The 14,141-nt window shown below is 32.9% G+C and overlaps 1 protein-coding gene across 2 annotated transcripts in view; it reads right to left on the bottom strand.

The window, feature by feature from the left end:
• ASXL2 (ASXL transcriptional regulator 2) overlaps positions 1 to 14,141 on the bottom strand; it is a 132,682-nt gene that overhangs the window by 20,268 nt on the left and 98,273 nt on the right. The window contains exons 5-8 of one of the 2 annotated variants that reach the window (XM_074300057.1): positions 11,343 to 11,458; positions 2,734 to 2,875; positions 1,671 to 1,811; positions 518 to 681 (exon numbers count right to left, since the gene is read on the bottom strand). In XM_074300057.1, the coding sequence (XP_074156158.1) occupies positions 518 to 681; positions 1,671 to 1,811; positions 2,734 to 2,875; positions 11,343 to 11,458 (563 nt within the window). Of the gene's footprint in view, positions 1 to 517; positions 682 to 1,670; positions 1,815 to 2,733; positions 2,876 to 11,342; positions 11,459 to 14,141 lie in introns of both variants that reach the window. The other variant, XM_074300056.1, reaches the window with a different exon arrangement.

The following is a 14,141-nucleotide window of genomic DNA, read 5'->3' on the forward strand; positions in this document are numbered from 1 at the left end:
TGATGCTGAGTGACATGAACAGAACCAAGTAACAGTAACAAGATTATATGATGATCAACTATGATGGCCATGGCTCTTTTCAAAAATGAAGTGATTCAGGGCAATTCCAACAGACTTGTGATGCAAAGTATCATTCACATCCAGATAGAGAACTAAGAATACTGAATGTGTACCAAAGCATAATATTTTCATATTGTTTTGGTGTTATTTGTTTGCTTGGGTTTTTCCCTTTTGATCTGATTTTTTTTATGTACAATAGTGAATATGGAAATATGTTTAGAAGAATTGCACATGTTTTACCTATATTGGGATTGCTTGCTTTCTTGTGGAGGAGAGAAAAATTTGGAACACAAGGTTTTGCAAAGGTGAATATTGAAAATTATCTTTGTATGTATTTGGAAAAATATAATACTATTAAAAAAAAAAAAAAAGAATTCCATCAAGATTTTAAAGGACTATGTGGAGAGAGGACACAGAAAAGGAAGAAGATTTTAAGCTCTAAGCTCACTTCACTCACCTGCCGGTCTACCTCGGGAAGTAAAAGCAAAAGTCGCTGCTGGCAGTCTCCAGGAAGGACTGAAAATGTGTGTTTATTAATTAGAGCCCTTAGATTGGTGTTAACCAGTATAGAATCAGGTGTTTCAACATCAATTTCAGCACATTTAGTCCTTTTCAGTTGCCCTGGGGAAAAAAAAAAAAGTCACAAAGAATATAAACAAAAAATCTGTAAATATAGAATTTTTATTCTGGTCTTTTCTCACTTTCTTAAGAGTCTTAAGGGACTTGGAATCTCTTGCTCTGATTAATACTCAAATACAATGTTATCCAAAAAGCCCTTTCTTTCATAATTACCCTAGGAATTAAGTAAGACAAATTGTATCTCTTTATTAACTGATGAGATCCTTGAAAGATCAAGTAACTTGGCCATGTTCACAAAACTGGTGAGATGGGTAATTTAACAGGTCATCCAATTCAAAATCCAGCATCCTTTTTTTTTTTTTTTCCCCTACCACACTCTTCACAATGCTATCATCTTCTAAAGAACAGTCTCAACAAGTGGACTTTCTTGTATATTACAGGTTGTTGACAATGTTTTTCATTCACATCATAAAGGCTTTATATTTTTTCCTACTTTTATTTAGTTTCTAACATTTCAATTTCTAAACCAAGTAATTATAGGAAACCTATACTCCCCTTCCTAATAGAAAAAAAAAAAAAAAATTCCAAATATCTATATGCTTTTCAAAATGCCCTTTAGGAAAAATTTACAATATGTCTTTTTTATATATTCCATCCCCTGTGCTCTAATAAACAACATGCCATGTGATCACTAAAGATGAAGAAGGTAATATGCAAATAAAATGTCAATATAGATTTTTGTATGTAACGGAGTAAAGATTACACTGACTGACAAAATCCATCATGGCCTTTCAAATTAAAACCAAACAAACAAAAAAAAAAAATCACATTTTCTTTTTGATAGGAGATATGGATGAGACTTAAGAAAAAAGAGAATGATAAAGAATATATAGAGAGACAGAGATCTTGTTTTTTGAGGATTGTGATAACCTGTTAGATAATAAAGTATGATAATTTTTCTGTTGAATATATCATTCAGTCTTTATTTAAAGTATCAGTATCAATAAAGCTTGTAATATGAAAGAACTCACTTGTATGAAGTCTATCAGATCTCTGAAATGGTTTCTTTCCCAAACCTGGCAGAGGGTTTTCAACTTTAACCGAAGAAGAAGAACTAGAATTTGAATTCTGGGGACTGCTTGATTGTCCATCTGACTGCTTTCCTTCCCACACTGCTTCAAAAAGAAAAAGACAAATAAAGACACAATGAAGAAAAGGCTAGAGGAAATCAAGGATCATATTTCAATAAATTAGTAAACAAATATTAATTGTCTATAAGAAGACATTGGAATTTAGGTACTTTCCTTGTCTGGGGTTACTACAACAACACTGTCTACATATGCATACTGCTTGCCATATTATGGTCAAGATTCCTAAAATATCAGAAGAAAGTCTGGCTAGCCCATATAACTAGCCTAATGATCAGTAACAAGCTGGACTTTACAAAAGAAAACCAAATTTGTATACATAGCAGGTTTTATTTTGATTGCCCAAAAGACTTGGATTCCCTATAGGAATGCAATAGCAGAACTTAATACAAAAAATATTATTTTTTACTGTTGGATGAAACAAAATGTCTACATCAAAGAGGACAAGATAAAAGGGGCTTAATTTCAATCAGGTCCCAAACAAACTGAGAAATAAATGTATATAAAACTAAAATGAATTTGGGAAGATAGCAGCTTCCTAGGCATATTATATCACTCATTCCAATATATTATTAGAGCATTCTATGCAATTTAAGTATTCTATGCAAATTCCTTTTTTCCTTTCCTCAGGATTTAACAGCTAAAAGTTTTCTCTATATAATTTCTTTCTCATTTGAATTACTATGAAGGTTATGGTACATGTGCTGGAAAGACTGGGGGCAGGGGGAGATGTGAGCATGGAAAGAGGGAGTGAGGAAAGACAAAATGGTAAAGGTAGTAAGAGATTTACTATGTAAAGTAAGGGTAAAGGTAGTAAGGGAATTATTATTTCTTATTATCAGTATGATTAAGAAAAATTTGACTCAGAACATGGAAAAATGATGCTATAATATGGAAGAAAAAGGTACAAAGGCAGTCCCCTGAGGAAAGTGTTAAGTATATTTACCAGGTTTAGTGGGCACAGGGTCAGTGGATGTTTTGACTGTTTTCAGGAGAAGATGCTGATTAGAGGAGATGGGCATACTTGTTCGACATTGTTGCTGCTGCTGTTGTTGCTGTTGCTTCTTTTGCTGCTGTTGCTTTAAAGCCTATAAAGAAAACATTACTAATAAGAAAGAAAATAATAGTTTCCAGAGGTGAAAAAAAAATAGAATATAAAACATAACTATGTTTTAAAGTTAAGAAACTTACTTGTTCAAGAAATTGTTTATCAAGTCTATGATTATGAAATAAACAAATTTATACCGCTATAGTAATCTAGTTTCAAAGCACCTTCAAATGAAATACTAAGTTCTTCATCAATATTAGTATCTTTGGTTGGTGAAAATATGAACAAGATGCAATATAATAAAAGGCTAGATTCAGCTAAGTTTCCTATCTCAAATTTACTTGTATGAATATAGCAAAACTGGAATTAAAATCTAAGAATATGAACTTCCAATCTGCTTTGGAGATGAAACTACTTGAACTCTGTTTATGAAGTATATAAGCAAACATATATAGAAAATTCTTTAGTTTGAAAATATCCAAGAAATAGCAACAAACAATTTGAGTGAATGCTTAAGATGTGTATGACCCAGGGATTTGAAAATAAACAATATTAAAGAGATTGAAGAACACAATATGAAGAGACAAAGGAAGATTTGGGAAGGGAATAGAAAGTTGAAAAAAGAGAAATTCTGATTATGGGATTTGTATTTCTGAGTCATAGCTTAAAATAGAGTAATGAAGGTCTTGTAAAAATGGAAATAGTAAGGCTGGTAAAAATGAAGTAGAATATCTGCCTAAATAGCTATATCTATGTTTATATGTAGACACAGACACATGCAAAATATTATAATGAATTCTTAACCTTTATATCATAGATTCATTTGATACTCTGATGAAGCAAATAGAATCTCTAAGAATTTTATTAGAAATTAGAGGAAATTAGAAAATTTTAAATGCATAAAATATACAAGATTCAAAAATAAGAACAAATTACATTGAAATGTAGCCATAAAAACCATTTTTAAAAAAGTTTTAAGAACTCCTATTACAGAGGACAGCTATTACACAAAAGAGCAGCAGAAATATCTAGATATCCCATCTTATTTAATTTGGCCTATATTCTAGCTGAGCATAATCTTTTTGGACCTTATACTCTATCCCTAATAAGTTGACTACCACTCTAGTTTGGTAACACACAAACCATTATTAATAAATTTGACAAATGGGTCATCTATTCCTTTATCAAATAAGTTAATAAAAAATAAATGGCACAAAGTCTAAGACCTATCCCATTAAAGATAGTTCTCTAAGTTAATATCAATACAATAATGAATGCCCTATGTATGAGTCCTTCCTTCAAACTTCTATCACATATTTATTTATCCTATTGTTCACTCTCTTTTCCAGCTAGTCTATAAGAATGATATAAAAATTCAGAGAGGTAGCCAAATGCAGTAAAAACCAGTGGAAATGGAGTTAGAAGACTAAGAGAGGTGACAGTGTGGGCAACTTAAGTTCCCTCTTTAGGCCGTAGTATCCTTTTCTGTAAAATGTGAAGAATAGACTAATTAATGTCTGATGTCCTTTCCATTGCTAAATATTTTCTTCTCAAATTTCTTATGAGTTTTCACAGGAGACAAAATGCTAGAAAGAAGCTACCATTTTAAACTAAGGGCTTACATGTCTATAAAGAAATTATTTACAACACTTAAGATGAACAAAACATCTTAAAGAAACTACCAAATCTGATCACAGAGACATCATTATAATTTGCTATTTTATAGCACATGATTGTAATACAACAGTGTGAGTATATAGACTTTATCAACAGGAAAAGGATAAGTTGAAAGGTGACTTTGAGAGAAATGTATTAATGAAGAAAAGTAGAAATTGTATTTTAAGAAGATATACTGATATGAAAAAATCCAAGAAATCAGAGTGAGATAAAGCATGGTTTAGAGAGAGCATCTGGATTAAGATAAATGGAAAAAGAGATAGCTGAAGTATAGCAGATAGCAAAATGGCCTCAAAGACAAGAAGAGTTGAATTCAAGCAGCATCAATGTCACATAATGGTAGTGTGGTCATAAAGTCACAGTCTCTCAGGCATCCCCGCAAGCCTGTCATGTCCTAGAGAAAGTAAGGTGAAAATGGTCTGTTGTGCACCTTTCATTTTGGGATGCTGAGGGAGAGAAAAGTTAGAATCCTCTGGACTTATCTTTTCTAGAAAAAGAGGTACAAGAGGAATGGAAAATAATTAAAAATGAAATTATAAAGACAAACAATTTTATCTAAATAAGAATTACTGCTTATATTCTCCTTGAGAGCAGAGATTGTTGCTTTTCTCAATCCTCACCGCTGAGTACAGTGCTTAGGCATAGAGATGTTTAATAAATGCTTTTTGATTGACTGAAAAGCCACCAACTTAAATTTATATATACACACACAGAGAGACACACAGAGGAAGGGAGGAAAGGAGAGAAGGAATGGGAGGGAAAGAGTCTCCTAAAAGCAGCATTATAACAGCTATAACATAGAATGACATGAAGAAAGAAATGCTAAGAACAATAAAAAGGTTTATTTGAGGGGCAAAAGAGCAAGATTAGATCTGTTGGTGAAAAGAGGTAGCTCAAAGAAGCAATACAGCAACTGTTCAGCTGGATGGAACAATGTAAATGGAAATTATTCAAGCTTTTGTTTCTGTTTTGGGCTTTTTGTGCTAAGGAGAATTTATCTATGAAGTGGAAAGGACAGGAAAAAACCTAACTAAAACTGACAAACTCCTAAGTAGGGAAATTGCAAGAGAGAGATTAGTTGACCTTGAATTTAAATGAAGTAAAGCTCTGCTCCAGATATTGAAAATACTGGCAGATGGGATTTCTGAGTCATTATCAACAAGCCTGGTACATGGCAGAAAGGTTACAAAAGAAAGTCAGATAGATGACCTTAATTTAAGTTATAACTTTATCCCAAAGATTGAACCTTTTGGGCTTCATTTCTTTCATTTATAAAATGAGGGAGTTGGACTAAATATCTATTGCCTCTTCCAGTTTCAACAACTTGTGAATCTTTAAAAAAAAAAAAATTATGGAGAGTCAGACAGAGGGAGAGGATCCTTTTGAACAAAAAAAAAATTTTAAGCAGCATTTTTTGTTGCAGCAAAAAAAAAAAAAAAAAAAAGTAGGGGAATATTTGAACAAGATTATTGTACATGAATGTAACAGAATATTATTGTGCAAAATAATGAATAATAAATAATAAAATTAATTCAAAGTAACCTGGGAGGGCTTCTATGAAGTGATGCAAAGAGAGGTGACTAAAAGCAGGAAATCAAATTATATGATTAGAATATTATGAAGAATAAATAAAGAATTCTGATCAAACAATGACCAATAATGACTTCAGAAAACAAAACATGCTTACGACCTCCTGACAAAAATAAGCTATAGGTGTAGCATGAAATAAACATTTTCAGACACAGTTACTGTTGTGGATGCTTTGTTTAACTATTCTCTCTCTTTCCTCTCTCTTCTTCCCCTCATTCCCTAAAATCCTTTCTCTCTTTTTTTTACAAATATATATTTTTTTTTCCTCCAAAAGAGGGCTATTATTTTCTGGGTCTGGATGGGGGAAGGATAGGAGAGAGAGAGAGCTACTGATACCAGAAAAGGCAAAGAAAAGAGAATCAACAACATATTCAATGAGTAATGGACTACCTACCAGCTAGGGGAGGTGGGGAGGGGAAGGAAAGGAAAATTTGCAACAAAAGGTTATGAAAGGGTCAATGATGAAAAAATTACCCATGCATAAGCTTTGTAAATAAAAGGTTCTAATAAAAAAAGAAAAAAAGAAAAGAGAATCAATAAAACACTTAAGTACAAATAGAAGAACATAAGGAAATACAGAAGGGAATTCAGAAAAGATGACAAATGTTGGTACTACTATATTAACAAAAAACCCCACCAAACTATGTATAATAATAGTGCTTCACAGTTTCATATGCCTCTTTTTTTTTTTTTTTTTTTAAAGTCTTTTTCTGGATAATGATGAATGTTGGAGGTGATGTGGGAAAACTGGGATACTAATACATTGTTGATGGAATTGTGAAGGGATCCAACCATTCTGGAGAGCAATTTGAAACTATGCTCAAAAAGTTATCAAACTGTGCATACTCTTTGACGCAGGCAGCAGTGCTTCTACTGGGCTTATATCCCAAAGAGATCTTAAAGGAGGGAAATGGACCCACATGTGCAAAAATGTTTGTGGCAGCCATAAAATGGAAACTGAATGGATGCCCATCAATTAGAGAATGGCTGAATAAATTATGGTATATGAATGTTAGGTAATATTGTTCTGTAAGAAGTGACGAGCAGGATGATTTCAGAGAGACCTGGAGAGACATGAACTGGAGGGAAAATTGGAACACAAGATTTTGCAAGGGCTAATATTAAAGAATTGTCCATGCATATGTCTTGGGGGGAAAAAAAAAAGCTTTAAAAAAAAAAAGCCTCTTATTCTGTTCTTTCTATATGGAATGAAATATTTGTCAATATCAATTCCATAGTAGAAAAAAATAAGGAGAAAAATGGCATAGAATAGGAGAAATACAATATCTGTATTCCCCCTCCCACCAAAAAATTAAGAGAGCTAATACTAAAATTCGCAAGCTAAGTAAGATAAATTCAATTTCTAGCAAAATATCAAAACATTATCATCAGGATGGTTAAATTAACAACTAGAAAAGGAAAGAGCAATAACAAGAAGAGGCTATGTCAGACTGATTTCATTACCTTTTGGTGAGAAGAACTGGAAAGACAAACTAAGCTTTACCTAGATTTTATTTTATTGATGATTTTTGGTTTTTACCTCAACATCATTTTATGAAATTCTTGATACATTCCAGAGTTCAGGGAAAGAGCTGTTTTGTTCTGCAGTCAGAGGAACTGGGTTCAAATCTTTCTTTTTCCCCATATCCCAAAATATATAACCCTAGATAAGTCATTTAATCTTTCATGGCCTCAGTTTACTCACCTGTAAAATGACAGGGTTATGCCTATATATTCCTCCAATGAAATAACCAAAACAGTTTAGCCAAACTAGTTAATACAGTTTTAATATATTTAGTGTATCTGATAAAGTATGCAAAATTCTACATATTCCCTGACTTCTCCACCAACCTTTCATCATTATTTTCTTCAAGACCAAGATTAGTAATTCTACTTAATTTCAGTTTTACTGGTTTTTTTTTTTTTTGGTGTTGTTTTTATTTGTTTTTGTATGGTGTATACATATAATGCTTTTTTCATTCAACTCCAATGAATACAAATTTTCCTCAAGTATATCTATAATCCTGCCTTTCTTAGACTTTAAGAACTAATCTTACTATCATAAAAATGCTACTATGAATATTTTGGTATGTATGGAATCTCATGTCTGCAACTTCTTTGACACATACACCTAGCATGGGGATTGCCACATTAAAGAGTATGAAATGTTTAGTGACAGTTCTTATCTAACTTTAGTTGTTTTAAGAATGGATACAATTCGCAGTTCTACCAGGATTACATCAGAGCAACTGTTTTCCCAAAGCCAAGACCTTTAATAATATTTCTGTCTTTTATGATCTGTGTGAAGGTATTAGGTAAAATCTCAGAGTTGCTTTAACTTGCATTTCTCTTATTAGTTATCTAGAACAGTTCATATGATTACTGGGCTCCCCACAATAGAGTTGTTTAATTACTTGACGGGGCCAAATAATACTTTGGCAATGAAAAGGATGCTCATTGCATCGAACCAGAAGACTTCTGAAGTCTCTTTTTACAAGAGTATTAATGGTAGCTGGTTGACTTGCATTCACCCTGGTCTGGTGTTTATTATGGTTGTTCTGTTTTCTTTTCCCACATTCTCAGTCTCCAGAATACTATATTGCAAAAAACAAAACAAAACAAAACAAAAAACCCAAAGGCAAAAATTAAAAGGTCTCTATAAAGTCTCATAATTGCTGCCTTAAAAGAAGGTCTATCTTTAAAAAGTATAGATGCTCAAATAAAATAGCAAAGTCTTACTTCCATTTAGTCAAAAAGGGAAGATAAAATTCTATACTCTTGACTTTTCTAAGTTGTCAAACTTAACTTTTATTCCCCAAAGTGCTTTAAGACTGAAGATGAACATGAAATAGGCTAGCTCAAGCTTCCAAATTCTCATTCCAGAAGAGGCTTTTGATCTCACATCAATCCTACCCTTGATTATTCTCCTGTCATAGAAGATATAATAGCCAGAGAATCTGATCTCCCAGTTCTTGGTTGCCTACTGAAAAAAGTAGGCCTGAAAATCAGGTTCAAATCACATTTAAATTTACCTGGAAAATTCTCCAATTGATAAATGGTCAAAGGATATGAACAGACAATTTTCAGATGATGAAATTGAAACTATTTCCACTCATATATAAGAGTGTTCCAAATCATTACTGATCAGAGAAATGCAAATTAAGATAACTCTGAGATGACACTACACACCTGTCAGATTGGCTAAGATGACAGGAACAAATAATGATGAATGTTGGAGGGGCTGTGGGAAAACTGGGACACTGATGCATTGTTGGTGGAATTGTGAAAGAATACAACCATTCTGGAGAGCAATTTGGAACTATGCCCCAAAAGTTATCAAACTGTCCATACATACCCTTTGATCCAGCCAGTACTACTACTGGGCTTATATAAAGAAGGGAAAGGGACCTGTATGTGCCAAAATGTTTGTGGCAGCCCTTTTTGTAGTGGCTAGAAACTGGAAAATGAATGGATGTCCATCAATTGGTTGGGTAAATTATGGTATATGAATGTTATGGAATATTATTGTTCTGTAAGAAATGACCAGCAGGATGAATACAGAGAGGCTTGGAGAGACTTACATCAACTGATGCTGAGTGAAACGAGCAGAACTAGGAGATCATTATACACTTCAACAATGATACTGTATGAGGATGTATTCTGATGGAAGTGGATATCTTCAACATAGAGAAGAGCTAATCCAATTCCAATTGATCAATGATAAACAGAATCAGCTACACCCAGAGAAGGAACACTGGGAAATGAGTGTAAACTGTGAGCATTTTTTTGTTTTTTCTCCCCAGGTTATTTTTACCTTCCGAATCCAATTCTTCCTTTGCAACAACAAAATTCGATTCTGCACATATATATTGTATCTAGGATATACCATAATATATTTAATATGTATGGAAATGCCTGCCACCTAGGGGAGGGGGTGGAGGGAAGGAGAGGAAAATTCGGAACAGAAAGGAGTACAAAGGATAATGTTGTAAAAAATTACCTATGCATATGTACTGTCAAAAAATGTTATAAATTATAAATTTTAATTTTAAAAAAGTTAAAAAAATATTTCGCTGGAAAAGAATACTTGGGAATAAGAAAAAGATGAGGTAGAGAAATGAAATGAACCATGGAGAGTAGAAGTTGCTCTATAAAACAGAGACCATCTTGTTTCATCTTAGTATCTAGTGCATTGTACAAAATAGGTACTCAATAAATATCTGCATCAAAATAATCTTACCACTTGTCTACCTCTACTTTTCTCATTTTTTTTTAAACAGGCTGAAAAATATTCCAAGGTTCTAAGACTGATATGAGCCTTGCTGCTCACTGATTTGACACACACCAGCCATGGCAAGTAAATCAAATCAATAACACTGCATTCTGCTATGGTCACTTAGAAATAGCCTAAGCATGCTTAAAAGAGTTTCAAAGTTTTCTTAAACAAAAATTCCACTCAACTGTTTGTTTCCTGTGAATTAAAAAATTCCAAATCCACAAATTATCTGTATTGCAATTCTTAAAGAGATTTATCAAGATGGGAAAAGTCAATAACTTGAAAACAAAATCTTTTCACTACTAAAAACCATTGAGATAGCAAAAAATATTGAAAGTACTTGCATTTCCATTCTAAAAGAAATGGTCAAATGGTCAGACAAAATTTTATATAAAACTGTTTGCATTATAAATATACACCTTACAAGTTATCTTGTCTTATAATTTTTCCTCGATTTCATAATTCAGCACAGAAGACATGTCAATGATGATGAATACAGACTAAAATGGAGGAGCTTTGATATGCAAAAATATTGTAAATTATCTAAAGTTCTTCAAAGCCTTCCTAAATCTTACAAAGATAAACAAGGTCTTTGTTTTTTGTTTTAAAAATTAAACTAAACTGTAATAATCAAAAGAGGCTCTGAGGCAAATAGAAAGGCAACTGTACTTTATCCTTATAGAAATCATTCCAAGGACCTATGATGTACGTAGTTATTATTAATTTGTTTAGAGATGACATTATTTATCTACCTGTATATCAATAATTCTTCATCTTTATTTGAATGTACTTTCATTTTAATACTTTTGGAAGTCATTTGAAATTTTCCAAATATATTCTTCCTACCCCACAATCCTTGCAAGTCTGAAGTTTCAAACTAATCATTTCCCAGGATGAATAAAAACAGACACATGATGTTCAATGTGGATCTACACTTCTCATGAGCACACACTAGCCTGATTACCTGTTTCAGTGCCTTCTTGCTGTGCTTCTGGGATGGAGAGATGACTTTACCAGTTGAGATGGAGGGAGATGGACAGCTTGACTGGGGGGAAGATGGCTGTGACAGTCTAGACGATACTACGGAAAAAATAAAGAAAAATGAAAACCAAAAATAATGCTGTCAAGGGAGATACTATGTCCCAATTTCCACAGATCAATAAGAGGCATCATATGCCTTCGTATTTCATGGTTACAAAATTGGGCCCATGTGTTTTCCCTTAGGGAAGTTCTAAAACAAGCAAGCAGTCCTTTCTAAGAAATGATTTAAATATGTTGACTCACATATAAAAAATATTAAATATTGGATTTTAATACATTCTTTAATTTGCATTTTTAAATTTTAAAAATTTACTAAAATTTTAAAAACTAGTGTCACCACATTAATCACAACATATTAAGTCTAGAGTTTTTTTGGTGTTGTGATCAAGAGTTATGGCATTCTAAAAATAAAAACGAATTTTTAAAAAGAACAATGGCAATGCATGGAATTAGAGTAGTGCATTGGGAGATCTGGTTCTGCTACTAACTAGCTGTGGCCTTGGTTATGTCACTTAACTATTTTGTAGATAATTCTTTTATAATGAAGGAAATTATCTATAATGTCTCCTTTGTCTTTAAAATTCAATGAGACTAGAATACTTTCATTAAGAGTACATATTTGAATATATATTTTTCCACTTCTTGATCATTTAAAATTGTGATTATAACCAATCAAATCATAAAACTGGATCCCCAAAACTGATGAATACCTAGTTTAATGAGAACAATGAAGGATGAAACACAGTGGTGGTCACAGTCTCCTATTACAGGTGAATTCTAACCATCTTGAGTTTTTTTGAAAGTACGCAATTCTAGAATATTAGTGGGCAAAATAGTTTAATTTAGTTGTGAATCATCACCTATATGGGCATCAAAGGAAAGTTAAATTGAGAAGTCTTGGGAATGGGGTGAAAAATAAAGAAAGTACTTTGGGAAATGATAAAAATAACTAGACATTGTTAATATATTTCCTAATTCTGAACACGTTTATTGAATAAGGCTGCTTGAAGGCACCCTATTCCTACATCTCCTTTTCTATATTTCAATCAAAAAATAATAAGAAAAGGAGACAAAGGGAGATAGTAGTGGATATGGGGGGTGGGGAATAGAACAGAAGGTTAGGGATTAAAAACTAACCTTCTTTCTTCCCTTCCTCAATCCCAATACTACTCTGACTAAGATAGAAAGTTCTCTACTGAAGTAAAGACTTAGATGAGGAGTGGTAAAGGATTACATTGATAAGAATGGCAAAGAAAATTACCCTTTCCAGCAGCTGAATGCATCAAATTAGACATTCATATTACTATGCATAAGTAATTAAGCTCTTTATATGACAAAACTATTTATCTTTCTAGCAAATCATCCTTACATACTACCAGAAACCATGCCTCTAAAAGCTACTTAGTTCTGCACTACTTAAGACCACGCTGCCTCAGCTTTCCCTAGTCATTTTCTGTACTACTGCTGTTCTAGCTTTTAAATTTGACAAGAGGCTCCATATCCATGAGGAAATAAGCTATTTGACTTTGCACTGAAACCTTATGTTCATCTTTAAACTATTTTCCACCTTTCTGCCTCCAATTCATTAACTCTTCTTTCTTTCCAAGTCCATTTTACCTCTTTTTCAACTATGGGTAACCAAATAAACACTAACATTGTGTATATATGAACATAAAATTTCTAAAAAATTTTTGGTCTCTTTTTTTGTCTCACTTTTGTATATAAATTCTTATTACTGAGCACAATGCCTGGCATTTAATAAATGTCTTTACTTTATTCATTAGATGAAAAAAGTGTTAAAAAAAAATCAGCGTGTGCATGTGTATATTAGTTTTACTAACATCTGACGTTGTTGCTGTTGTTGTTTGTCCTTCATTCTCGAAGAGGACCATGACATTGGGAAGATGATGTCATAACATACAAGTGAATTAGACATCTGAAGTTAGTGAAAGGAGAAAGAAGTCAGTCAATTCTTCAAGGTAAAGGACTGTACTTTTATCTATATTACATAAACCACAGTACCCAAACTTTTTAATTGTTTCAGTGCTGAACGCAATGATCTTATATAGAAGGAACTTCAGGCATGTTCTGTTAAATTAAGTATCCAAAAGAAAAAAAGGCTTCCTTTGGATTTCCAGAAGTCCTCCATGCTTTGTAACAGCAAATATTACACCATATCAACACAGTGGGTACATGCTCAGCCAATGTAGATTGTAGCACTTCCACAATTTATCAAGTGTCATTTATGAACTATTTTAGCCAAGAAACTTGGTAGTCAATCATCTGGTAATGAATGAACCTCTCCTGGAAAAACAGTCACACAATATTTTGAGTTCATAATCACCATCCTTTTTACCTTTCTACCTTTGCAGTGCCTGTGGTCTTTGAGGTCCCAGAGTTGCTAACAGGTTACAAAAGGAAGCAGTATGATCAAAAGTAAAACTGCCATGATTATAAAAATTCCACCAGTAATGGGTGTATTTAAACTCTTCCATCCTCCCCTTCCCTTTTTGGTAAATGTCCAACTTTCAAAGAAATGGATTTGAATATACCAAATTAATTAAAAGACAGAGTACACTGTCAACATCAACGGGTGACAGGAAGGCATAGTGGAATCTACAGTATAAAGGGGACCACTTCCAGAGGTATCAAGACTTATACTTTGGGTTATCAATGTGAATTCCAGCCTCTGATCAGCATTTTCAGAAAATCCTTTATTGGG

Source organism: Sminthopsis crassicaudata, chromosome 3, assembly GCF_048593235.1.
Source record: "Sminthopsis crassicaudata isolate SCR6 chromosome 3, ASM4859323v1, whole genome shotgun sequence".
Taxonomy (NCBI): domain Eukaryota; kingdom Metazoa; phylum Chordata; class Mammalia; order Dasyuromorphia; family Dasyuridae; genus Sminthopsis; species Sminthopsis crassicaudata.